The following is a 26,254-nucleotide window of genomic DNA, read 5'->3' on the forward strand; positions in this document are numbered from 1 at the left end:
CAATTGCTTCAGTTGTATAAAAATGAGATGAAAATGTGTGTCTGCCAAAATGCCATAAATGTACTGGTTTTTTCATAGGAATGATCAGAGAGTAAAGAGTTGACTGTATAGTGTCGCAACCTCGGATTAATTCATCTCTCAGACAGGGTCTTCTCTACATTTAAAACCCTGATGTGTCAAAATCAAAGAACGAACAACTTCTAAAATGGAAGCGGCTCCAAAGATTTGTGTAGAATCACATTTTTTAATTTTCCATGTCATGAATCAGGGAATTGCCTCTTTTTGGTATTCACTCCCGATGCCTTAGATGGAGAACCGTTCAGATTTGACGCGTCAACTCTACTATCAAATCTTACTATCAACTCCAGTAAAAGTTTCAGCCGTACTCGAATACGTCAGCTATAGTATTATAGCCAATGCCTGCAAAAAATCTAAATCGAATCAAAAACCTAGCTCCAATAATTGTGGAGGTATAATTAGGTATATGGAGTAACTGTAATGGTAAAAAAAAAAACAAGTGTTCAGTGATTTAGGATTAAATTTACTGGTCATGGTGAAAGGGTTTGAAAGGTTTATTTTTTTAGATTTTTCCAACAGTTCCTGGAATTACAAGGCTTTCTGTTTGTATTCTAAAGAACATTTGATCACCCTTTGACCCTTTGTCTGTTAGCCAAAGAAGGGTGGAATGTGAATGAATATTGAATACTTGAGTCTTGGTCCTCAGGGATTTAACGGAAAGTACCTTTCAGCTCGGGTTCACTGACTTAGTCGTTAAGATTTTCAATAAAAGTTCTTAGTTCGGTCATCTGTTTTCACTCATGTCCAATAAAGTGATAATGAAATTTCCTCTCTCTCTCTCTCCCTCTCTCTCTCTGCACCATGCTTGAATAAAGGCAAACGAGAACAGTTTACAGAGCGCCCAGTTAAAGGGATTCCCTCTCTTTTTACACTCTAACCTTGGCTTGAGGGACTGCAGCGTCAATCCCAAATCGCCGCTCTTGCTCATCACTAAGGCTCGCGAGGTGGAGCGTGGACCCTTGCCCGGGGACGACTGGACTGTCTTCCAGTCCAACCACTCCACATACGAACCCGTGCTGTTGGCCCGGGGCAGGACTACAGAAGCCGGAGGTCCTCCAGCACCCCTGCACGCTGCCGTGGTTCAGGACCTGGGGCTTCACGACGGTATCCAGCGGGTTCTCTTCGGCAACAACCTGAACTTCTGGCTGCACAAGCTGGTGTTGGTGGATGCTGTGAGCTTCTTGACAGGCAAGCGGTTGTCACTTGCTCTGGAGCGCTACATCTTAGTGGATATCGATGACATCTTCGTGGGCAAGGAAGGAACACGGATGAAGGTTTCCGACGTCAAGGTTGGTATTTGAGAGATGATTGCTTGTAAGGGGGTAGGATTTGACAAACCAGTGGTACAGAGATTATACAGATATGTCTCATTAGTAAACCATAATAGAGCTCAGCCAAAATGCTGTGGTATTTTTGTTACAAGTAATAACCTATTAATTAATTAAAATGGCATCTCATTTTAAGGTGAGTTTCCCCATTTTGGCTTTTCCTGGGAACGAATGAATATAACAACGCTGAATAAAAATTTTTCGATAGCATGAAGGGATCCTTTAATCGTTCAGACGTTGACATCTTGTTATAAACTCATAGGGTCTTTTTACACCCGGTCACTTCACGTGTTGTCTCTGATCCGATAGCTATCTGATTTGTTAAAACCGTTCCATTTACATTAGGCCACATAAATGCGTCTCTGCGAATCGGATATCGATCCGATCTTTCTACTCCCGCCCAAAATGCAAATATATTTTACCTCATTTCCGGGGTAATTGAAACGGAACACGCTTTGGTGTATGCCGTTTTCAGAATGCAATCAAAAAGAAGACGAAAAAACTCGTTACGACGGTTATGTTACAAAAAACAGCATTTACTGTTTGCTGCATTTTCGCTGGCGGCAGCAGCGCATTTTAAGACCCGACGAGACGCCTGGGTGAAAGATCACCTGCGAGTGACGTTCTTCCGTTTGGGAGGAGTATAGCGCTGACGTATGTGGCTTGAACAACCACATTCATTTACACCTGTCCAGTTTCATCTGAAATGCGTCCCAGACCACCTCCTGAAGTGGTTTGAACGATCGGATTTATATCCGTCTCGAAAACGTTTCGGAGGGCATTTAGACCTGGTCTTTTTACCATCGGATAGATATCTGATCACAGAAAACGCATGAAGTGACCAGGTGTAAAAAGCCCCTAAGATGCTTTTGTAGAAATCTCCAGAATGCAGGATTTGCAGATAACTTACATCGTTTGGAGGTCTGAAATGTCTGGAAAGAGATTCATCTTTACACTAGAAAAATTATCTAGAAGTTTAGAAAATCATCGGTTTGTTTGTTTGTTTTTTACATAACAATGTATCAGGTTTTCCCTTGTGAGCTTCACGGTCAGTAATTTGTCTTTAAAGTGTAATAACGTGTTTTTCTAATCACCTTCCAAATGAACACCTCGAATAGGGATTTAAAAAAGAAAATAGCCAGTGGTATCATTTACCATCCTTCACGTATAACAATCATCAAACAAACAAACAAACAGAAATTGTTGCAGTATCAGTTGCTGTACTCTGAATATCAAGCCACAACACTGGAAGGATCGTAGCTAACTTTTTTAGCACAGGCGTTCTGAAGGTGACCCGGTCCTCAACAGTCGACTGCAGACTAGCGTCTAGATCTGACATTTTTTGTTTTCTCGAGCCACTTTAATGCCAGTGAATTGGACCAAAGTTTAGAGTTTCTTTATCCCCACCCAAAATGCTGTTTTGCTTGGACAAGGGTCAGCTTGTAGGAAAAAAATAAGTGCTTATATTTCTGTTTGGGTTTTTTTATGAATCTCTATAAACTAGACTTGGGCAGTGTGACCAAAAAACTCCAATCACAATACACTGAGGTTTCTGAGGTGCATTATACACACACACACACACACACACACAATATGGCAAAAAGATTGCGGACACCTAAACATCACGTTTGTATTTGGTTCTTCTCCAAACTGTTCCCCTATAGCTTGAAGAACACAGTTATGTCAAAGGATATCTTTGTATGCTGTAGCATGAAGACGAACCAAGGATTCCAAACCTGTTCAAGCAAAACAATGCCTCGGGCACAAAGCAAGCTCCGGGAAGACACAGTGTGTTAAGATTGGAGTTCAGCCTTTTGGGATGAACTGGAACTGGAGTTTCCTCGAAGTCCCAACGTCATCGTCTGATCTCACTAACGCTCTTGTGGCTCAATCCACACAAAATCCCACAGCCGTGCTCCCAACATTTGGTGGAAAGTCTTCAAAGGAGCGGCGTTGCTTATTAAACCAGATTCTTATAACAAATGAGAAATAAATCTGGAGCTCTGTTATGGATGTTCAAAAAGTATAAATTGGGTGCATTATGGTTGGTGTCCACAAACTTGCAAACAAAACAGTGGTGTTTAAAAAAAAAATGCAGTGCAAATGTTAAGAACCCATGATTAGCTTTGGCCAAAATACTACTGAGGTACATGATAGTTTTGTAAATGTTATCCAGAAAATTTTATATTTTGGCATGAACACACATTTGCAGAAGTTATTTGTTAATAGGATGTTTTTTGCTCAGTCGATTAAGGGGGCTGTTTGTGCATGTGTCATGTGTGTGTTTATCAAGCTGAAGAGGCGGTGTGAAAAAAACGAGAAAAAAGGCCCCTGCTAGCATCTCATAGCAATAGTGTGAAAACTGTATGACATCATGGTGCTGTAGCTCCCGAAAAGAAAGGACTTGAGGAGATGTTCTTGAGTCTACCTACATTCCTTGCCTTTCGTGGCCGTGCGTCTCCTTTTTCTTTACTTCCTCCACCATTTTTTCCTTCCTCTCTTTTCCCACTATATTTTCCCTGTCTCTTTCTTTCACTTTCTTTCATGGCCTTCTGGCTCTGATCCTGCTGCATACACAAATAGAGACGGATACACAGGGGAGAATGATAAAAATGTTCAGAGAGAAATATGGATGGAGACGAGAAAAAGCTGAAGCCTGGGAGACAGCCAAGCGGCAGGAGCACCAGTCTGTCTTCTGCTTAAAAAGAAATTCAGAAAGAGCAACCACAAGACGTGGAGAGCTCACCCGGCATCGCCATCGATCAGCCGCCACGTCGAATGACAGCACCGCTAGTTAGCTGCCGTCTCCAACTCCAAAGCCTCTCTCTTGATGACTCTTGGTTCAAAGGGACTACAAAACCAAGCTGCATGCGTGTGTTGTTTCTCTTTTCCCCGCCTCGATCTTGCTCTTGGCTTTTGAAAGAAGTTCTGCGAGATAAAAGGGAAAGCGGAGCCGACATAACCCTAACCCTAAGATTTCCTATTTGGCTGAAGATGTAAAAATATCAATCAGATTGACACATTGCATTTGTGATCGAGACGATTGAAATTTTGAATTTATGTATTAATTTTTTTTATAAAGGTTTGCACTCCATGACGTTATTTGGTTTCAGCACTATATGAGCACTTTATGGCCAGGATCCCACACAACACAACCTTTGACCACAAACATGCACGAGAGATCACTAAATCCAGTTTTCTCACGAAACTGAACATGACATATGAACATATTTTTGTACAAAAATAAACAAAAAAAGAGAATTGAGAGAATGGTGGAGGAAATATTGGTTGGAAAAGGTGCAGGTAGTGAGGATCGTATCTTCTGCAAAGAGAACTGTCGGTGTAGTGCAGTAAAGAAAAGCCTTTTTTTTTTATACCGCATGTCGTGTTTTGTTTTGTTTTTTATTTATTTTTGCTGTTTTTTGCTGAATCTGCTGCAAGTAACGGCAAATTAATTCGATGTCCTCTTTTACTCGTCGGCTGTTACTCCGCGCTGTCGTTGCCGCCGGTCACAGAAACTCTGATGCTACGTGCCAACGTGTGGCAAGCAATCGTAAAGCACCAAAAACGAGTCGCCTCCGGCTGCATTCACGTTACAAGGCTTTTTGCCTGAATTTGATCTCGACAGCATGACAAACAAAATTCTGAATTTTTCGCCAGTCATGGTTTCCTTTTCCAATAAAATCAATTCCAGGGCCCTTTCAGTACAGATTTCTGCTGTGAACTCAATTCAGCTAACTCACATATACGGCACACTGTTATTCTGGCTTTTTATTGGACCCATGGAGCTTTTTAGTCTTGAACACAATCGTTTACTTTTGTTATTTGTAGATGTTTACGATTTCCTGAGGTTTGGATCAAACCTTTTAAATTCAATTAGCCGGTCGAGCCGACTAACGTCTAGAACGACTCGGCGATGAATACATGATGAATACATGATACTGGTGGTTTATTTGATTTATTTTTTATAAATCACAGAGCCCTGAGAGAACCCAAACTCCACTATTAGAACCACAGACTGAGCTCGCACAAGCCTTGAACCCGCTGTAATGACAGCTTGTCAGCTGTTAACGATTAGGGTGAGAAGTGTAAAAGCCAGATGCCTAGCCTTTTCTTTGTGCCGTCATTACTGCCATTTTTTTTCCCCCCCAACTGAATTAGCTGCTGTTGACTTGCTGCTGACACGAGATAATGACGCCAGTGACGTGTGCATGCACAGTGAAGTACAGAAAAATAAACACAAATCTCAGTCTTCTCAGCAGCCCTGTCTTGGATATGCCTCGGTTTTAGGTTTGCATTTGAAATCTTGGACTTGGGCCATTTGTAAGCTTATGGTTTTGACAGTCAAATATAGGACCACCCTGATAAAAAGAGGCTAGATTACAAATGTGTGTGTTTATCTTCAGGGCTCGGAAAGTCTGTGTGTGTTAGACGATTTTAAATCCTTTCTCGTTTATCCTTCAGGCCCTGCTGGAGACGCAGTACGAGCTCCGAACTCATGTTCCCAACTTCACCTTCAACTTGGGCTTCTCTGGAAAATTCTTTCACGCTGGTAAGATCATTCGTCTCAATCGTCATCTAAAGACCTTCACCGTGAATAAGGATTAATGCTTTATAATTTGCCCAGTATTGTCATTTCCATTGTCTTTCTGGTCGTCCAGGCAGTAAATTGAAAGTGTTGAATTTCTATTAAACAGCCTTTTTGTGATTAAAAAAAAAAAAGGACCATCAAGGTCATGCTTATGTCACAGATTATCCCAACTTCAGTAAGCTACACCCCCAACCCATGTACCCTGAACAAAATGTATGTGAAGCTCTAACCTGTATGGACGTTTAATAATCTAAACGATATCCATGAGATGATGCCTGTTGTCACTCAAGACATTAACATGCCGTACGTATTCTTGTTCCGTCTTTGATACGCCGACGTGAGCATTTTTCTCTTCCTCTACGACATTCGTCTATTCGTATAACGTCTTACAGGCTTAGTCTTACAGGCTCAGATGGACACCTGACCATCACAACCATATTGGCCTATTGAAGATCTCATTCCAGATGATGTTCTACTTTCTGCTGTTATATTGACCTTCACTGTTCTGGGAAAACATTCCATCAGACAGTGTGGCTGTGGGGATTTTCGCTAGTGAGATCAGACACTGATGTCAGGTGTAGAGACCTCTAGCATTGACACTGAGCAAGTCAGAGTCAGGGTTCAGTGCAGGATAATTGAGTTCTTCTACACCGAGCTTAACACATCGTGTCTTCATGGAGCTCGCTTTGTGCACCGGAGCATTGTAGCATTGTCATGCTGGAGAAGGTTTGAGCCTCTAAGTTACAGTCAGGTGTCCATATACTTTTCTCCATATAGTGTATCTTACCAGATATGAGGGTTATAAATTTCTCAGATCATCTTTATAGAGCAGCATGTGTATTATGCATCTCGGCAGCTCTGTAAGGATTTAAGACTTTTAAAGTACGGTCCAGTCGCACGCTCTGAGAATAATACATTATTAAAAGCTCTTCCAACTCGCAAGCTTCTAGATTTAATATGAATACGGTACTTTTTGTCCCACTGGAAGAAAACGTTGTGGGGAATCTTGGGAAGATTTTGGCGCATCACCAACATTTTAGATTTTTGTACCAGGACCAAATGTAACCGCTCAAACTTAGATGAAAACCACTGAATCCAGGAATGTTTATGTGGATGCACATGTGTTTCCTCTTCCTCAGGCACTGATGAGGAAGATCTGGGAGATGACCTGCTCCTTTCTTACAGTAAAGAATTCTGGTGGTTTCCGCACATGTGGAGCCACATGCAGCCACATCTCTTCCACAACCAGTCGGTGCTGGCCGAACAGATGCTGCTCAACCGCAAGTTTGCGGAGGTGAGGCAGAAAATAGGAAGCCTTCAGTGTAGGCAATACATTACTGCCTTTCTTTTTTTTTCCTTCACAGTGTAAATGACACCTTTGATCAGTTCAGATCAAATGAACCTCTGTTGTAATTATTGTAATTTTTAAATTAATTCAAACTCAATTCTGATAGTAATTTTAGGGCTTGCTATAATCCCAGTGGGCATAAAGGACACACACTCACTTTTAACACTGGGAGATCACTCCTGATCTGTGAGAACGCTCCTTGTATGTCTTCTCTGACTACTACTTCTCTCTCTCTTTCTCTCTCTCTCTCTGATTTTTCCTCTTACTCACACACAGGAACATGGCATACCCACAAACATGGGTTATGCTGTGGCTCCGCACCACTCAGGCGTCTACCCCATCCATATGCAGCTCTACGAGGCCTGGAAGAAGGTGTGGGGCATCAAGGTGACCAGCACCGAGGAATATCCGCATCTCAAACCTGCACGTTTCCGCAGGGGCTTCATCCACAGCGGCATCAGCGTAAGAACTCTTTCCTTCCCACGCAGACCTCTATACACCTCCATACTCCCAGGTCACACGATCACTGAGTGGAGTCTATAGATATGGTCAGGGTGCAAACATGTGCATATGGCTTCTCTTTGTTGTACACAAACTGCCTCGGTGCTAATGCTGCCTACACATTCGAATAAATATTGTGTATGTAATGTGCTACTAAGTTCAGCATCTCTGTTTCAGAGGTTTCTTCTATCTCTCTTAGTGTTCGGAATGCTAATATGGTTAGTTAAGCTAAAAATAAATAAATAAATACATACATATATACATACAATAGCACAGTCACATTCAAATTAAAATGTCCAGGAAAATTATTTAAAAACAATTACTCCATCTAATTAAAGGTGGGGTCTCCGTTGTTTGAAAGCCAATGTTGACATTCAAAATCACCAAAACAAACACGGCCCTAACCCAAATGGGTCCCACCCCTGTTTTGATAGCTCCGCCCCCACACATACACCAGACAAGTATTGTAGCGGAACCTGTTGGGGCAGCTGGCCGAGGGGATATTTTTTATCGATAAATGAACACAATGAGTAATACTATGGTAATAAAAATGTGTTTTTGTAGTACTGTGTGTTGTACCGTGAAAGGTTTAGCTCCGTTTCACGCGGAAGGCGTTCAGTTCTCTCCAGCGCTGAAAAGCTGATCCTATATTAACACGGGTCCTGCTTCTTGCCTTATCGTAAGCCTTTTTTCGCTTACTGTCTTTGATTTTATCCGCCATGTCAATGCTAATGTCACACATGCGCACTGAACACTGTTTCCACCCATATTGACAGGACACGCCCCTTTCTGCTCATTGGCTACACGCTATTTTTGTTTTCGTTTTTTTTGGCGGCCCAACGCAGTTTTCTGAAGCATTTCTCAAACAACGGAGACCCCACCTTTAAGTGCTCTCCAAATTGTTCCACCCTCAGAGGTGTGTCTTACTCATAATCCTGTTAGCAGCAAACATGGCTGAAATGTGTATTTAGTCCATATGGTTTTATTTCTCTTTTTTTAGTTGATGGGGGGGTTCATTTTATTTAATTTGAGAACAAAAAAATTACCTGACACCAATTCACCGGTTTCCAATGAATATTTCACACCAGCATATTAAAATCAGCATTAATATCGCTGTGAGAACATCGCACTCTGCTGCCACACATAAAATAAAGGAGTTTTATAGTACAGCTGCTTTTCAGCTTTAAGAAAAATAGTTCAAACATATCGCCGCTCTCTCTGTGTGGAAATACGTCATTGCCGTTTCTGGTCCAGCGCAGGATAAAAAGACGGTCGAAGACGCAGCGCGACGAAAAAGGCCACATCTACTATTGCTTTCTAATTGTTCAGCGCTACAATAGACGGCGAGCTGCTCGTTATTTGACTTGCAGATTAGTCGAATAACCTTTAGGAGAATCTTCTGGGGAGACGCTCCACTTTGTTTGAAAAAGGTTTCAAAAATATTATGTCTGTCTCTCGCTCTTTGTTTAGACCTGCGTTCAGATGCATCCATTTAGCACAGACATCCTTTAATCCCAAGATGCTGTTTAACTGACCAGAGCTGCCAACAAACACACACACACACAAACACACACACAAACACACACATGCTCATGCACACTTTCTTTCTTTTATGTCTTTGAGGCACTTTCATTGACTTGCACAGGGTCTAGCCTCAGTAAAGGAAAGGATTTTTCTTTATTTTCTTCATAAAAGCTCCTGATATTATCAGATGAATAGAACTACTCAAAATGGGGGAAAAAATAAAACCGATAAATATCCGTGTTAAACCGTGTTATCATGATCAACATACATATTTGACCCTTCGAGGCATAAAAATCCTACACACGAGCCCAGTCACGGAGATGTAATATTCTGTCATTTTCTGTACGTCGTATATTATTGGCTTAAAGCAAAGTAAAACCAACGTTGCACTTTTATAACCTCCTTCCCTTTAACTTCCTCTCAGGATACTAACATCAAATAAAAGAAGAACCAGACAGTTGTTGTTGTTGTTATTGTTGTTTTTTTAACTCGCTGCCTGAGCCTCCTTTCTCGGTTAGACTAAATGAAGGGTCATCATTTGCTAGATGATGCTAGATTTATATAATTATAAAAAATTTTACATGGGGGCAAATGTATGTTGTGATTTTGCTTTACCTCACCGCTACTAGTCGTCCTCGTACAAGTGCAAGATCGACAGACTATAAATTCTGATAATTTGCTGTAATACATATGTAACTGGTGTCATTGTGGGTTTCACAATTTGTGAAAATCTCCAACAATTATAAATAAACAAAATAATTAAATCCAAAATCCTGAATGGGTCTGGATAATGAACTAGAAGGTAGAAGAAAAATTCCAGGAGCAAAAATGCCTCAGCCCTTTTTTTTTTGTTTGTTTTTTTTAGACAGAGTAATAAAGATTGATTTGTTGACAGATTTTTTAAATAGGCATTGTAGTGTTTGCTCAGTGTTGTTTAAACCCGAGTCTAACTCAGGTCTCTGTAGATTATCTCTAATGGAGCAGTTTCAGCTCCATTTATTATGCTGAAACATTTTTCTAGGCTGAGGTCACTTAGTTTCCACTTGGATTCCAGTGCAGTGTTTAAATGCTACTGCACGTTGTGGCTGACCGAATACGTTTTTCCACTCGAATTTGTCACGGTGAATATAGGATACAGAAGCAAGCGGACTTCTTACAGCTCGTGTTACAAGGGTTTGCTTCAATCTCTGCATTCTGAGATCTTTTGAACTGGAGTGTTTAACCTATCGTTTAGAAGTGGATGAATTTTTCACTTCAGCCTTCGTGTGGTTTATTGTGTTTATCCACTCCTCAGGTGTTGCCCAGACAAACGTGCGGTCTCTTCACACACACTATTTTCTACAACGAGTACCCTGGAAGCCCCAAGGAGCTGGACAAACTCATCAACGGAGGAGAGCTGTTCCTCACCGTGCTCCTAAACCCTGTAAGCTTTGTACTTTTTTTTTTTTGCTGACTGAACGGCGAGCCAGCCGAAATTAATCCCATAGTAATATGCAGAACATACCAGTTTGCATTCAGGGATTGTGTTGTAACTTGTACGTCGTTTTGGAATCCAGATCAGCATCTTCATGACCCACCTCTCCAACTATGGCAACGACCGTCTGGGCCTGTATACGTTTAAGAACCTGGTGAAGTTTGTCCAGATGTGGACCAACCTGAAGCTGCAGACGCTACCGCCCGTGCAACTGGCGCAGAAATACTTCCAGATCTTTCCTGAGGAGAGAGACCCAATCTGGCAGGTGAGGGTACAACATGTCTAATGAGATGCAAAAGTGTGTGTGTGTGTGTGTAACATGCATATGTCCTCATGTATCAGAGCAGAACCAGCTTTCCGTGTTCAAAACCTACTAAAATTGTATCTTTCGAGCTGCCAGGAGAATTATCGAAACCAAACTCGTATCTCTTTCTGTCTCTTGCTGCTTCTCCTGTCGTTCGGTTTATCCTCCTCTTTATTTCTGCTCGACTCCCTCTGTCTGACTGTCACATTTTCTTTCTCCCTCAGAGAAATATACAGACTGCGACTTAGAGCCCTAAATCCTTTATTTTGATCCTCCTTGTTTCCTGTCAAGGTTGAGATCCCGTCCTTTCACTCCGGGCTCCGGCGTTCCGGAGATTCCCTCTGGCTGCGAATAATGTCTTTTCATGTGTACTTGCTCTCCCATAAAGTCCACACAATACTTTTTGTTGTCGAACGCTACAACCGCTCAGAGTCCACACGGAGCATCAATACGAAAGGGGCATTTCTATAAGTCGCCAAAAATAAGAGCGTCTACTAACCGAAAACTTTGAGAGAACTTTTTATCCGAGCATCTCTTTAATACGTACGCTACGCTGTGCTCCCGTGCTAAGCCGTATCTTTTTAGAGCAGACAGATGTTGATCATAAGGAGGCTGTCGCGTGACCGTTATCTCGATCTTCCCCCGAAGGTTACATGACTCATTAATCTGCACAATTCTGTCCAGATGTGCCCACCTCAGCTGTGAGTGACTTCAGGTCAAGCTTGTGGATCACTGGAGATTATGGCTCCTGTCCACCTGTGACGAACGAGATCCTCGAAACATCTGTCTTAAAAATAAGATGCCTTGAATAGCCTTAGAAGTTAGGAGGAAAGTTTATAGCATACGCTTTTGGGTGGTGAAACTTGTAAAAGCGATTTTTTTTTTAAATACCTTTGTACACCACGCTACTGGCTGGAATTTATTTTTCCTTAATTATTAAACTAGTCTGTTCCTATTCCTACAGGCTGGTTTAATTAGATGTTATTTCGAACCCACAGTCGAACCACTGCCCGGTTTCTCCACACTCTGGCTGTGAGCGTGCTATTAGCTCAGGGAGTTTGGGGGAGGAGGGAGCGGTTTTATTTAGCTTAATAAAGCAAGATGGTCTGTTTAACAGCAATAACTCTGCAGGCTTGCTCTGTGATATATTGACGTTTAATAGCAGTCCCTCCCCTGCCGAATACGTGGCGCAAAAGGATTTAAATAGCACCGTTCGCAATTGTAAATGTGCCTGCGTGTGCATGAGTTATGCCTCGTGGTGGCTTGCGGTTTGAATAGTCGAGCTCTTGCAGTCTGAATCCGTAAACTGTAAATCTGTAAATTCGCCGTCTCTCCGACAGGACCCCTGTGAGGACAAAAGACATAAAGACATTTGGTCGAAGGAGAAAACCTGCGACCGCTTCCCTAAGCTGCTCATCATAGGCCCGCAGAAGACCGGTGAGTGTTTTGTCGTTTCGCCCGCCGTCTGATCAGAAGCATGCAGTAGCGCCATCTAGCTGTCATGGACACCTGGGAGTACTGAAGTGAAACAATGCTCCAACTGTTTTCTGTTTATTTTTAACACCGTGTTACAGCCCTGCACCTGTAAATCGGTGGATACAACCTCTTCTAATTGGTCTAGAGCTGCTCCCAGCAAGTTTGTAGTATCGATTCATGTACCGCATTAGTACAGGCAGTCAGTGCTATGACTTTATTTATTTATTTATTTATTTATTTATTTGTAGCTGCCGCTTTCACAATCACAGCAGTAAATAGGGATCCGAGGCTTATTACATTTTAACCTCTGATTTAACCTTCTAAACCGTTAGGTGTTAAAATGGCAACGTTAATCTTTTCACTAAACGCTGGATTAAGGATATGGGCTTTTATAATACATGTTGTAATTACTACAGCGCTTGGACCTGTCCGTTAGTGAGCAGCTCAGTGGAAAAATATTTATTCCCGCAGTACTGAACTGCACCAAAGGTATTAAGACTAGTGTTTGACCAAAGCATATTAATGTAGTTTACCTGAATGTAAAAAGGATCTCAATTGGTCTTTAGGGTTAAAGAGGAAAAAAAAAACATAAATACACATAAAAACAATAAATATTCCCAAACTTTAATATGAACTCTTTTAATCTGACTTGTTTCCAGGAACGACAGCACTCTATCTGTTTCTGGGAATGCATCCTGACCTGACCAGTAATTATCCCAGCAAGGAGACTTTTGAAGAGATCCAGTTCTTCAATGGTCGTAATTATCACAAGGGCATTGACTGGTGTGTTTCTAGCATCTCTCTCTCTCTCTCTCTCTCTCTCTCTCACACTCACTCTCATTATCACAGAATGTTTCTCCTCCCCCTCATTTTCAGCGTTCCTGCCTGCACTTTTTGAGGCAGCATGCATGAGTTAAGTTCAATAGCCCCTGTAAACCACTATGAAATGCTCAGATAGGGAAACCTTGACATCATCTGCAGTCTGGAGCATTAATCACAACCAAAACTGATGTTCCCTTAAATTGAGGAGAGATTACATGTTTGAAAACACACACACACTCTCACACACTCGCGCACACACACACTGTGTCACACAAACACACACACTCTCATGTGCACGCACACACTCTCACACACTAGGGCGCACACACTCTAGCACATACACTCTCTCTCTCTCTCTTTCTCTCTCTCTCTCTCTCACACACACACTTGCGTGCACACACTTGTGCACACTCACTCACACGCACACACTCTCACACACACGCACACTCTCTCTCTCACACACACACTCACACACTCTCTCTCACATATACACAGTCACACACACTCACACACACACTTGCGTGCACACACACTCACACACTCTCCCACACACGCGCACACTTGCATGCTCACACACACACTCTCTCTCACATATACATAAACACACTTTCTCACACACTCTTGCATGCTCACACACACACACACTCTCACACACACGCACACACACTCACTCACACACACACTCTCTCACACACACTCTCTCTTACACACACACACAAACACTTTCTCACACCCTCTTGCATTTGCACACACACTCTCACGCACACACTCGCAGCTATGTAAGTGTAGCTATTAAGATCGTAACGAGCAGCGAGCATATAAGCTCATACCTGTCCGATCTCAGTCTTTCACATTCAGGCGTGTTGTGAGTAAGTAGAAATGCTCAGTGTACAAGTCGTCGTTTACCACTAGACTTCCATCCGTACACGTACTTACTTGAATCTGCTGGCGTTTTTCTTTCATTAACTCTTTTGTTTTAATCTGATCCCATGTATTTTCCCTCATAGGTATATGGAGTTTTTCCCTCTTCCCTCCAACACTAGCTCAGATTTCTACTTCGAGAAGAGTGCCAACTACTTTGACTCTGAAGTAGCAGCCCGTCGAGCTGCCGCGCTTCTTCCTAAAGCCAAGATCATCACCATCCTCATTAATCCCGCTGACAGAGCCTACTCCTGGTACCAGGTCAGTCTCTGAGCACAGAGAAAACAAAAACTTTACTTTAGCCTTATTGTTGCAGTGGAAATGATTGTCATCCTGCCCATTGAACCAGGAGCATGAAGCTAATGCTGGTGTTATCGGAGTGTTTGACATGATCAGCTACACTTTACTGTCAAATAAAAACCTGTCATTTATGACCTCAAATTATTTGTCAGTATGTTTATAATAATCCTTGTTGTTAGTATTATTAACTTGGTTCAGTGATCCTGTTAGATCTAGCGATCAGTAAGAACATGCTAGTTGCCACTTTGAACATCGTTTAGGTCTCAAAATGCACGAATGACAGGAATCCTGTCATTCATTAGTTTACTTTATGGCCAGAAGAAAGAACCGGAAATCAAAGACAGAAAATAGGAACAAAGGAAAAAGAAAGATGGAAAGTATTAGAAAACGGCAAAGGAAAAAAAGACAGATAAATGAAAAAAACAATCAAGGAAGGAATGAACGAATGAATTGAATTTAAGAAAGAAAGAAAAGGAAAGAAAGAAAGACATGGATTAATAAAAGAAAGACAGAAAGAAAATGAAATTTTAAAAGAAAGAAAGAGAGAAAGAATTAATGAAAGGAACAATGAAAGTAGAGGAAAAAAAGGACAGATAGTGCAGTGTAGGCAGACAGACAGACTGACAGTCCCACATGAATGTAGGCAGACTGACAGTCTCAACCACTTTGTTGTTTCTGCTCTGCTGCAGCACCAGAGAGCCCACGATGACCCTGTGGCCCAGAAATACACCTTTCATGATGTCATCACTGCTGGCCACGACGTCCCGATCAAACTGAAGGTGCTGCAGAATCGCTGCTTGCTTCCCGGCTTGTACGCCACACACCTGCAGCGATGGCTCAGCCACTATCATCCCAGCCAGGTGTGTGTGTGTGGTTGTGTAGGTGTGTGTGTGGTTGTGTAGGTGTGTGTGTGGTTGTGTAGGTGTGTGTGTGGTTGTGTAGGTGTGTGTGTGGTTGTGTAGGTGTGTGTGTGTGGTTTTGTGTGTGTGTGTGTGTGGTTGTGGGTGTGTGTGTGTGTGGTTGTGTGGGTGTGTGTGTGTGTGGGTGGTTGTGTGTGTGGTTGTGTGTGGTTGTGTGTGGTTGTGTGTGGGTGTGTGTGGTTGTGTGTGTGTGTGTGGTTGTGGGTGGGTGTGTGTGTGGGTGGTTGTGTGTGTGGTTGTGTGTGGGTGTGTGTGTGTGTGTGTGGTTGTGTGTGTGTGTACTTGGCTGATATAAGGTGTTATAAACGACCCCTCCCACTCTCTCTGTGCTCAGATCCTGGTCCTGGACGGTCAGATGCTGAGGACGGAGCCGTCTGCAGTCATGGATAAGATCCAGAAGTTTCTTGGCCTCACAAACACTCTCAATTACCACAAAATCCTAGCGTGAGTGTCTTCATTTATCCGAGGGCTTCTTCCTGAACACGCTCCTCAACACGCTCCTGCTTCCTTTCTGCCTTTCCTCTTTAATGATGCACAGTTACAGTGAGTGGAAGCCAGTGATTACTGGGTGATTGGTTACGGAGCCCTCGCTGTGTGCGATGTTTGGGTTTGATGTGTTTCAGGTTGTTCTTTTTTTTTTATTTTTATTTTTTTTACATGCATTCATTCATCTGTCTCTTGTTTAGTGTCTGTTTTATTTTCCATTTGCTTGAATTTCTTTTTTTCTTTTGTTCAACTCACCTGTCTTTTCTTCTTTCTCTTTTTGTCTCTCTCTTCTTTTCAAATTTTTCTTCCATCTTCACTTTTTTCTATTTCCCTCCATTTTTCTTTTTCTTGTCCTTTCTTCTGTATGTCTTTCTGTCTGTCTGGATGGTTTATGTTTTGATCTTCTTTCCTTCCTTTCATCCATCCTTTAATCTTTGCTTTCTCTTTTTTTTAGATTTTTTTTGTTTCCTTTTTACCACTTTTTTTCTTAGATTTTCTTTCTTTACTTTCTTTTTAGTCTTTATTTTTTTTTTTTTTTTAGATTTTTTCCCCCTTTTTGCCACCTTTTTTTCTTAAATTTTTTTCTTTACTTTAATTTTGTTTGTCTTTCTTATTTCCTTTGATTTCCTGTCTTTCCATTACAGTTTTTTCTCCCTCCCACGTGTTACTAATCTTTCTTTCATTTTATTTTCTTTGTTTTCTGCTCTGCTTGTCTGCGTACATCTGCGTATCCAAATCATTGCGTACATCTGCGTTCCTTTTCTTTTTCCTTGTTGTTTATCTCGCTCTCTTCTCTTTCTCTTTTCTTTCCTTTCTTTCTATTTTCTTTCTTTTTTTCTTTCTTTCTTTTTGTATATCTTCATGCATATCTGCGTGTCCTTCTTTGCATAGCTTTCATTCTTTCTTGACTGTTCCTTTTCGCCTTCTCTTTCCTCTAATCTTCTCTCACTACCTCTACTCTGACTCACTCTCTCATCTCCCACTCTGCCTTTTTTTTTTTTATTCTTTCATGCCTGACCACATAATCACTACACCAGGCTCATAAGCAGCAACATCTGTTCATCCCATCCCCCCGTGGACAATAGGCCTGGTTTGTCCCGTGTTTGTTTCTGCAAACAGACCTGGCTGTACACCATCTGTCTGCCATACTCTGCTTCTCTCAGGCTGATGTGGAAACCTGTTCGTCTCAGTCCTGCTGACCCGCCTCCATTTTGTTTCTCCGTAGGTTCGATCCGAAGAAGGGATTCTGGTGCCAGCTGCTGGACGGGGGGAAGACAAAATGCCTGGGGAAGAGCAAAGGAAGAAAATATCCTGACATGGACGTGGACGTGAGTGTCCGTGTATTAAAAAATCAGAAGCTTAGATTTATTTATTTTTTTTTTGATTGTTCTTTGCAGTTATGTTTGGACTCCTGAGGCAGGTGAGTGTGGAGTGTGATGGTTTAGGTGAGGACTGGCAGGGACCGTGTAGGGCACAGAGCAGCACCGTATATCACCGAGGTCCTTGATGTCACCTCGAGGCATCTTGGCAGACAAGTCAAAGTTAATGAGGAGTTGAAGGGCATTCTGATGTATCCTGCACGCACCGCAGTGCTGTAAATGACAGCACGCCTTCTAGCCAAAGCTGCGCACCGTCACATTCGGTCCAAAAAAACACACCCACTCTCGCAGCGCTGGCTTCATCTCCACCTTCTTTCGAAATGAAGTCATCAAAAGCGTGTGCAGTGAACCTCGTATTTTTTAAACGGACACATCATTCCTGAGGGGTGGAGAATGGGGAAACAATATGATCTCAATGACTTTGATAGGCCCCTTTGAATATTTCAAGAACTGATGAAATTCTTTAGAGAATTTTATGCACAGTTGATACTTGCGTTTAAAACAAAAAAACGAACAAACAGGAAAACCGTTCTGATCTGTTGATGAGAGCGCTCGGAGTTCAACAGGCGGTGTAACAGGCGGTGTAACAGGCGGTGTACCTGCCCACCTGCGTGCAAGATTGTCTCCCGGTCCGTCTGTCTCTCTGTCTGTCTGCGCGTCTGTTCGTCTGTCTGTCTGCGCGTCTGTCTGTCTGTCTCCCTATTTCTCTGTCTCTCTCTTAGATAAGATGGTTGATTGATTGATTGATTGATTGTCCCACATGTCAGGGGCTTGGGACATACGCTACAGATGTCCACAGCTTTATTCACTCAGATAACCCTTGAGTGAAGAATTCATGAACATGTAACAAACTAGTGCCCTTAGACTTTCATTACAAATAGATTTTGTCTCCTGACACGAAATCATGAGTGTCTTGAGACTTTGGTAACGACATGCACAGCAATTTCTACAGATAAATATTAGCCTTAAACACACAGGATTGTTTTTCTCTAAATTATTCCACTGAAACTGGAGCATCTGAGTGAATTTTTTAACTTCCACAAACGTGCTCTGTGCTACAAATCTCGCTTTCCATCCAAATGAAACCTACGTAAATACACTCAAGTACATGAGCTTTAGCAGCCAGATGTTTGGGGGTTTTATCACTGTTTCATTTGCTCCTGAGTTCTAGATCATATTAGTAACAGCTTAATAAACCCAAATGGCAAAGGATTATTATTATTATTATTATTATTATTATTGTTGTTGTTGTTGTTTTTATTATTGTTATTGTTGTTTATTATTATTGTTATTGTTTGTTGTTGTTATTATTCTTATTATTATTGTTATTATTCTTGTTATTGTTATTTTTATTATTATTACTATTATTATTATTATTATTATTATTATTATTATTATTACACGCACACACTCTCTCACACACACTTGCGTGCACACACACTCTCACACACTCTCCCACACTTGCATGCACTCACACACACACATACACTCTCTCTCGCTCTCTCTCTCGTTCACACACACACACACACACTTGTGTGCACACACTCTTGTGTAATAATAATGTTATTATTATTATTGTTGTTATAAACCTTTATCAACTGTACTGCATGATGGTCTTAACAATTTTCCTCCTCTCTGACAGTCACGCCGTTTCCTACGAGAACACTACCGCGAGCACAACATCGAGCTGTCCAAGCTGCTGTACAAGATGGGTCAGCCGCTGCCGAGCTGGCTACGAGAGGAGCTGCTCCACAGCAGGTAGCTGGAAACACGGGTGCCGGGGGGCAAACACAAGCGACACGCTCACGCTCCTCCACGTGCTCCAGAGGAGACTCTACCTCTCCGATTTCCTCCGAATCAGCTCCAAGCAGCTGAATGAGGCACAGCAGCCCACGGAGGCCACAATCTGGAGGTCAGGGCTGTGAGAGGAAAAGAAACAGAGAGAGGGGGGAAAATGGCAAAGTGCGGAGCGACGGAGACACTGACGATACCCTTGCTTTTTCATTCTGTGAGAGAGCATGGGCACCAGGGATGTCTGTCTGTACACACACACACACACACACACAGACTGTGCTTTTCCTGTGTGTATGTTCTGCTCAAACACCTTTAGACCCAATTTTGGAAAAGACACAAGATACTTTTTTGTCGTCGTTGGAGGAACAGCACAACAACGATCGAACAAGAACCAGGACGGAACCTTCAGCTCGGAATATTTTTCCCCTCCATCCAATAATTTATCCATCCATCCATCCATCCTTTCATTCTTTCACACTCATGTCATGTTGTGTTGTGAAACAGGAGCCAGTCTCTTGCTGTCTTTGGTTCTGTTCTGTTTTTTTTTTCCCCCCTCTTTAAAAAAAAAAAGCCCCTCATTCCATTTCGTATTCGTATCAAGACAAAACGTGACATTTAAACTAAAATCTATATATCACACATCTAGATATTTATGTTGGTGTTACAAGCTACACAAATTATGGTACTTAAGCAACAATAACAACAAATAAGCTACATCCAGAATAAATGTGAGTGTAAATATGGGCACGGACATGTACAGTACTTGGGATCTCGATATTTTGTGCAGTAAACGAATCCTCGCCTTAATTAAACCCTGATTACTTTTCGCCACACGACCCGAAGTGTTACCACATGCCTAGAAACGATTCCAGGATGAACCAGTGTTCCGACTGTAAGAGTATTAACATCCTGGAACATTAACACGGATCAGAATATGGTGTTTTTTTTTTTGTTTTGTTTTGTTTTTTATAATATTACTTTATAATATTTTAGTATTATTCAGCCCCTTTGATTTAACATCCTACGAATAGCTCAAGTCGGTCCTTGAGACTTATCGGAGAATGTATCGTTTCCTTTGGCACATAAAGATGGTCGTTTTGTAATGATTTTGTTCTGGAGTGACTGATTAATTCCACCCCTGAATGTAAGCACAGATTACGATACTTACAAGTTCCTCGTGTGCTCGTTTCTCGTGATGAAGTTGATGGAGCTTTTCTTCCAGCTGCGATTCAAATAACGAACAAAACCTCAACCCCCCCTTTTTTTATTATTATTATTATTATTATTATTATTCCCTTCATCCCTCTTTTATATGGTGCTGATGTTATCAGTGATGTATTTTAAACCATCCCCTATAACCTCTCACGCTGTCGGCCAGACGATCACGTCTTCCGTATGCCTTCCGGACGAAAGGGAAACCCGTTAATCCGTAAGCCGTTTGAGATCATTATCGAGATCGCACAACGATTTCTGAACGTGTGCATGGTGTAGATTCATCAGTTTGCCTACAGGACATCTCCAGCGTGCAATGATTTAGAGGTGTCTTGTGACGTTCTCACATCTTCAGGACCCCGGGTTTGATCTGTATTCATGTGGGTTTCTTCCCAACTGTAGATTGGATACGATAAATGACCTCCAGGAGTGAATAAGCTTGTGTTCGGTGCTTCCAGGATCCAGTACGACCCTAAGAAGAATAAAGTGACAAAAATAAATAAATAACGGGATAACGTAGAGTACTTAAGTTCAGAGCGAATGAGTAAATCATCCTGATCGTGGTTTAACAAGGTTTATAAAGTGAGACAGTTAGAACACGACGTTTTGCTCGAGCTTCCTGATTTTTACCGAAACGTCGAGACGCCACTGACATGATTGCTGATATGAAGACCAGGAAGCCTGATTGTTCCATTATATGGATATTTTCTCTTTTTTTTTCTTTTGTTTTATTTTAATACTTTATTAACAGACTCTCTTGTGATGCTGGAGGAGAGCTGATGAGCTCCGAAAGATCAAATAATGATTTCAAATTAACTTGAAAATCTAGAATTATGAACAGTATTTGATTTTTTTTTTTTTTTTTTTCCTGTATTGCAAACCAAATATGTATGAAAACAGTTCTCCGAGAGTACGATGCCCAATAAGCACAATTTATTTGGTCGTCTTCTCGTTTTTTTTTCCAGATTATAAAAAAACGATCGCTTTCCTCTCTCTTGCGGTTAAACGTACAATCCATCATGATGAAGGCTCTGTATGAATGAACGTCCGAAGCATTCGCTGGAGATTTGTGTTCTTTTGTGTAATATAGAGGGCTCTTGTTTAAGCGCACACTGTCTGTAATACCGACCCATGCACCTTATACACACGCTCACTGTTCTCAACACAAACTTACACAACCACCATCATGCTGCTCAGATCTCCATCACGATGTTGACGATAATGCTTTGTTTCGTTTTTTTTTTTTTTTAATTTCTAACTGTAATAACAATGCAATAATATATTTTCCTGAGAAAGTCGGAACGTTTTGCACCAAGCACAAACCCTGTGTTCTCTGTGTATAGAAAGAAAGACAGAGAGGAGAGGAGAGAAGAGAGACTTTTTTTTATTATTATTATTATTTTCCCTCCTTTTGGGTTCCATATTTCTGACCACACACAAACACAAAGTGGTTCCCATGAACTTCACACTGCCAATCTTGTGCTTTCTGTATTATAATGTAGGATATCAGTAGATAGTGATGTAAATGAAAGAAACTGTAAGGTAAAAAAATAATCATCTGGACTGTACAATCAAACCTATCATTGTTAATATTTTTTATTGTTGGTAGCCAATATTTTTGTGATTAATTTGCAAATAAAGAAACCACTGTCTTTTTACGTCTTTGATGTGATTCTTTCGTCTCGTTTCGCGTTCAGTTTCTCACGAAGAAGTTAAGGAGAAGAGATTGTGGAGAAGCTCGAGTATATTCACAGTGCAGGATACACACCGCCTCTGAGCGTTTTTAATTATGACACAAATTTGCTGCTAAACCGCTGATCTGAAAACGTGAGGTTTTGTTCGAACATCTTTTATACACGTGAGGTTTAGCGGTTAGCATGTTGGTCTCACGTCTCCAGGGTTTGGGGGTTTTGTGGAGTTTGCATGTGGGGTTTCGTCTGGATTCTCCGGTTTTCTCCACCGGTTCAAAGTCATGCATGGTAGGTTGATTGGCATCTTTAAAGTGTGCATGTGGGCGCGTGTGATTTTCTCCTCCAAGGGGTGAGCGTCCTTGTCTGTCCTCTGGTATAGACTCCAGGTTTACTGTGACGCTGTAGGATGTGTGGTACAAATGGGGGATGGATGGGATCTTACACACACACACACACACACACAGCTTTATAGATGAGTCTTACAGTATGTATTTGTAATGTATTTATATTATACAATTACAGGACCATCTGAAGGGTCCATAAGTGAAAGCTTCCCTCAGTCAGGTTAATAATGATAAACAATAAAATGCATTTCTTTTACTACATTCAGATCTGTAAAGCTGAAAGTTTATGTGTATTATATTTACAAAGACCACTCAGAGCTGTACAGGCAGTTTAGACATACATTGACCTTATTTTTAAGGTTACATATTTATCATATAAAACTTTTGCTGTGACTGATTTGGATTGCATTTGCTATGAGCTGTGAACAGATGAAACCTTCAACCAAATAGACTTCCGGTTGAAATTAGAATGCGTTTGCTGTTTACATAATTGCACTTTTTATTCATATAGTACACGATTTATTAATCACACTATCCGGTGTCACCCAGATCAGGATGAGGTTCCCTTTTTCATTCTGGTTCCTTTCAAAGTCGTTTCTTCTTATCGTCACATCTGGTTTGCTTATTAGGGATAAATTGATAAATTAATTAATGGCATAATTTTTTTTTATTCTAAATAAAATCTGATTACAATAATGCACTTTAGTTATTTCAGAAATCTGAAATGAAATAGAAATATGCACAGAATTGGATCATTGTTAACCTTAAATTTTAGCTTTAAGGATGAAGTCAGGAAGGCCTTGAAGAGGATGAAAAGTGGAAAGGCAGTTGGTCCTGACGACATCCCGGTAGAGGTCTGGAAGTGTCTAGGAGAGGCAGCAGTGGAATTTTTAACTAGTTTGTTCAACAGGGTATTAGAAAGTGAGAGGATGCCTGAGGAATGGAGAAGGAGTGTGTTAGTGCCCATCTTTAAGAATAAGGGTGACGTGCAGAGTTGCAGCAACTATAGGGGGATAAAGTTGATGAGCCATACAATGAAGTTGTGGGAAAGAGTAGTGGAAGCTAGGTTAAGGAAGGTGGTGGAAATTTGTGAGCAGCAGTATGGCTTCATGCCCAGAAAGAGCACAACAGATGCAATTTTTGCTCTGAGAATGTTGATGGAGAAGTATAGGGATGGTCAGAGGGAGTTGCACTGTGTGTTTGTAGACTTAGAGAAAGCGTATGACAGGGTGCCAAGAGAAGAGCTGTGGTACTGTATGAGGAAGTCAGGAGTAGCAGAGAAGTATGTCAGAGTGGTGCAGGACATGTATGAGAGGAGCAGGACAGTGGTGAGGTGTGCTGTAGGTCAGACAGAGGAGTTTACAGTGGAGGTGGGACTGCATCAGGGATCGGCTCTGAGCCCCTTCCTGTTTGCTATAGTGATGGACCAGTTGTCAGAGGAGGTCAGACAGGAGTCTCCTTGGACGATGATGTTTGCAGATGACATTGTGATCTGTAGTGAGAGCAGGGAGCAGGTGGAGGAAAACCTGGAGAGGTGGAGGTTTGCGCTGGAGAGAAGAGGAATGAAAGTCAGTCGTAGTAAGACTGAGTACATGTGTGTGAATGAAAGGGAGGGAAGTGGAACAGTAAGGTTACAGGGTGAAGAGGTGAAGAAGGTACAGGAGTTTAAGTACTTGGGGTCAACAGTCCAGAGTAATGGAGAGAGTGGGAAAGAAGTAAAGAAGCGAGTGCAGGCAGGTTGGAGTGGGTGGAGAAAGGTGTCAGGAGTTCTGTGTGATAGGAAAATATCAGCAAGAATCAAGGGGAAGGTGTACAGGACAGTGGTGAGACCGGCCGTGCTGTATGGTTTAGAGACAGTGTCACTGAAGAAGAGACAGGAGTCAGAGCTTGAGGTAGCCGAACTGAAGATGTTGAGGTTCTCTTTGGGTGTGCCAAGATTGGACAGGATTAGGAACGAGTACATCAGGGGGACAGCCCATGTTGGACGTTTGGGGGACAAAGTTAGGGAGGCGAGATTAAGATGGTTTGGACATGTTCAGAGGAGGGAGAGTGAGTATATTGGTAGGAGAATGTTGGACATGGAGCTGCCAGGCAGGAGGCAAAGAGGAAGGCCAAAGAGGAGGTATATGGATGTAATTAATGAGGATTTGAAGCTAGTGGGTGCAAGTGTTGAGGATGCAGAAGAGGGTTAGGTGGGTTAGGGTTAGGTGGAGAGAGATGATTCGCTGTGGCGACCCCTGAAGGGAAAAGCCGAAAGAAGAAGAAGAAGAAGAAGAAGTTAACCTTAAATTTTAGCACTTCTTTTGGTGCATAAATAATATGAAATCTTTCATTATTGTTTAGTTATTGAATTATTTATTTAAATAACAATAGCAAAGTCTGACCCCAGGTTCAAATGCAGTCTGTGAACATGATGTTAATTGGAATTTTGATCGGTGCAATTCCTTTTTTTCACCTGATGGTGGCAGCAGACTGTGTAAACAAGTCAAGTCAAGTCAAGTCAAGTCAAGTCAAGTCAAGTCAAATTAAGAGTCTTTGTTTACCTGCAGATTACATTTAGTAGTGACTTCAGACCAGGGCTCTCAAGTGTCACGCATTGAGCATGACAGTCACTCATTTGGGTCTTTTGTCACGCAGTAAAACTATTTATCATATTTTTAATATGCCTCAGCGCCCAAAATGTATCAGTCCGCACCGCTGTCTCTATGGAACCGGGCAGGAATCAAGCGCGTCTCCCCTGGAGTTCTTAGTCGAGCCTGACACTTATCAGCCAATTTAAAAAAAAAGGAGGCTACACAATAGCCAATCAGAAAATAGCACTATTGTATCTGGGTAAGATTTAACGCAACTAATGAAAAAAAAGCATAACCTGGAATTGTTCAGCATCATCCTCGTTCACCCACAGAGAAAACCCCTGGAGCTGCGAGCATCACTTTGAGCACAGAGTAAGTCGTGATCTTCTGTTTTAAGGTTACAACAAATTCACAACTTGTCTAGGCCAGTGGTTCTCAAACTGGGGGCCCTGAGATGGTGCCAGGGTGCCCCGGTTTACTGACAACACGTGCTCAGAACAAGTAGTCTAGGCCAGTGGTTCTCAAACTGGGGGCCCTGAAATGGTGCCAGGGGGCCCCGGTTTTATGGCATTTTATAAAAGAATGAATTTATCATAAATTCTGTGTAATTAAATCTCAGAAAAATAAGGCTACTAACCAACAGCACTACATTGTATAATTTAATATGTTTTGTTTAATTCAAATATTAAGTTTAAGGGCAAGTAGGGATGCACTGTGTACAAGGGGGGCCGGACGCCGAAAACATTGAGAACCACTGGTCTAGGCCTAGTCATATTTTCCATATTGAACCAATTTGGGACGCTATCAAAGATCGCAGCCTTGGTTTTGGCGCTATCAAAGATGCTGAGAGGGTATTTTCGATGGTCGGTTTGAACAAAACTTCAACACGAAACAGCTTGTCTCTGGACGGGACACTGTCCTCAATCATGACCCTAAATATGTCTGGGCTTGAGCCGAACTGTTTTAAATGGGAGCAACATTACAAATGATAAAGGAGTCCAAAAAGGCAACAAACACAATCAACACCACCAGTCATAATATCTCTCTCTCACACACACACACAAATTAATAAATGGAAATTAAATAAATACTTTGTATTTGTTAAATTGTGTTGTGTGATCATTACCAAACACAACACCCCCATTTTTCATTTTATTTTATTTTAAGTTTTTTTTTTTCGCGGTTAGA

General features: G+C 41.6%; 1 protein-coding gene across 3 annotated transcripts in view; it reads left to right on the top strand.

Moving 5' to 3' along the window:
• ndst1b (N-deacetylase/N-sulfotransferase (heparan glucosaminyl) 1b) overlaps positions 1-22,116 on the top strand; it is a 67,644-nt gene extending 45,528 nt beyond the window's left edge. For all 3 annotated transcript variants that reach the window (XM_060890491.1, XM_060890493.1, XM_060890492.1), the window contains 13 exons: positions 894-1,367; positions 5,871-5,958; positions 7,137-7,291; positions 7,622-7,807; positions 10,665-10,793; positions 10,927-11,109; positions 12,489-12,585; positions 13,284-13,407; positions 14,454-14,628; positions 15,357-15,527; positions 15,922-16,031; positions 17,299-17,401; positions 19,095-22,116. In XM_060890491.1, coding sequence (XP_060746474.1) covers positions 894-1,367; positions 5,871-5,958; positions 7,137-7,291; positions 7,622-7,807; positions 10,665-10,793; positions 10,927-11,109; positions 12,489-12,585; positions 13,284-13,407; positions 14,454-14,628; positions 15,357-15,527; positions 15,922-16,031; positions 17,299-17,401; positions 19,095-19,214 — 2,115 coding nt within the window. In that variant the 3' untranslated portion in view covers positions 19,215-22,116. The remainder of the gene's footprint in view (positions 1-893; positions 1,368-5,870; positions 5,959-7,136; positions 7,292-7,621; positions 7,808-10,664; positions 10,794-10,926; positions 11,110-12,488; positions 12,586-13,283; positions 13,408-14,453; positions 14,629-15,356; positions 15,528-15,921; positions 16,032-17,298; positions 17,402-19,094) is intronic.
• Positions 22,117-26,254: the final 4,138 nt, after the last annotated feature.

The sequence above is a fragment of the Tachysurus vachellii genome, chromosome 17, assembly GCF_030014155.1.
Source record: "Tachysurus vachellii isolate PV-2020 chromosome 17, HZAU_Pvac_v1, whole genome shotgun sequence".
Classification (NCBI taxonomy): domain Eukaryota; kingdom Metazoa; phylum Chordata; class Actinopteri; order Siluriformes; family Bagridae; genus Tachysurus; species Tachysurus vachellii.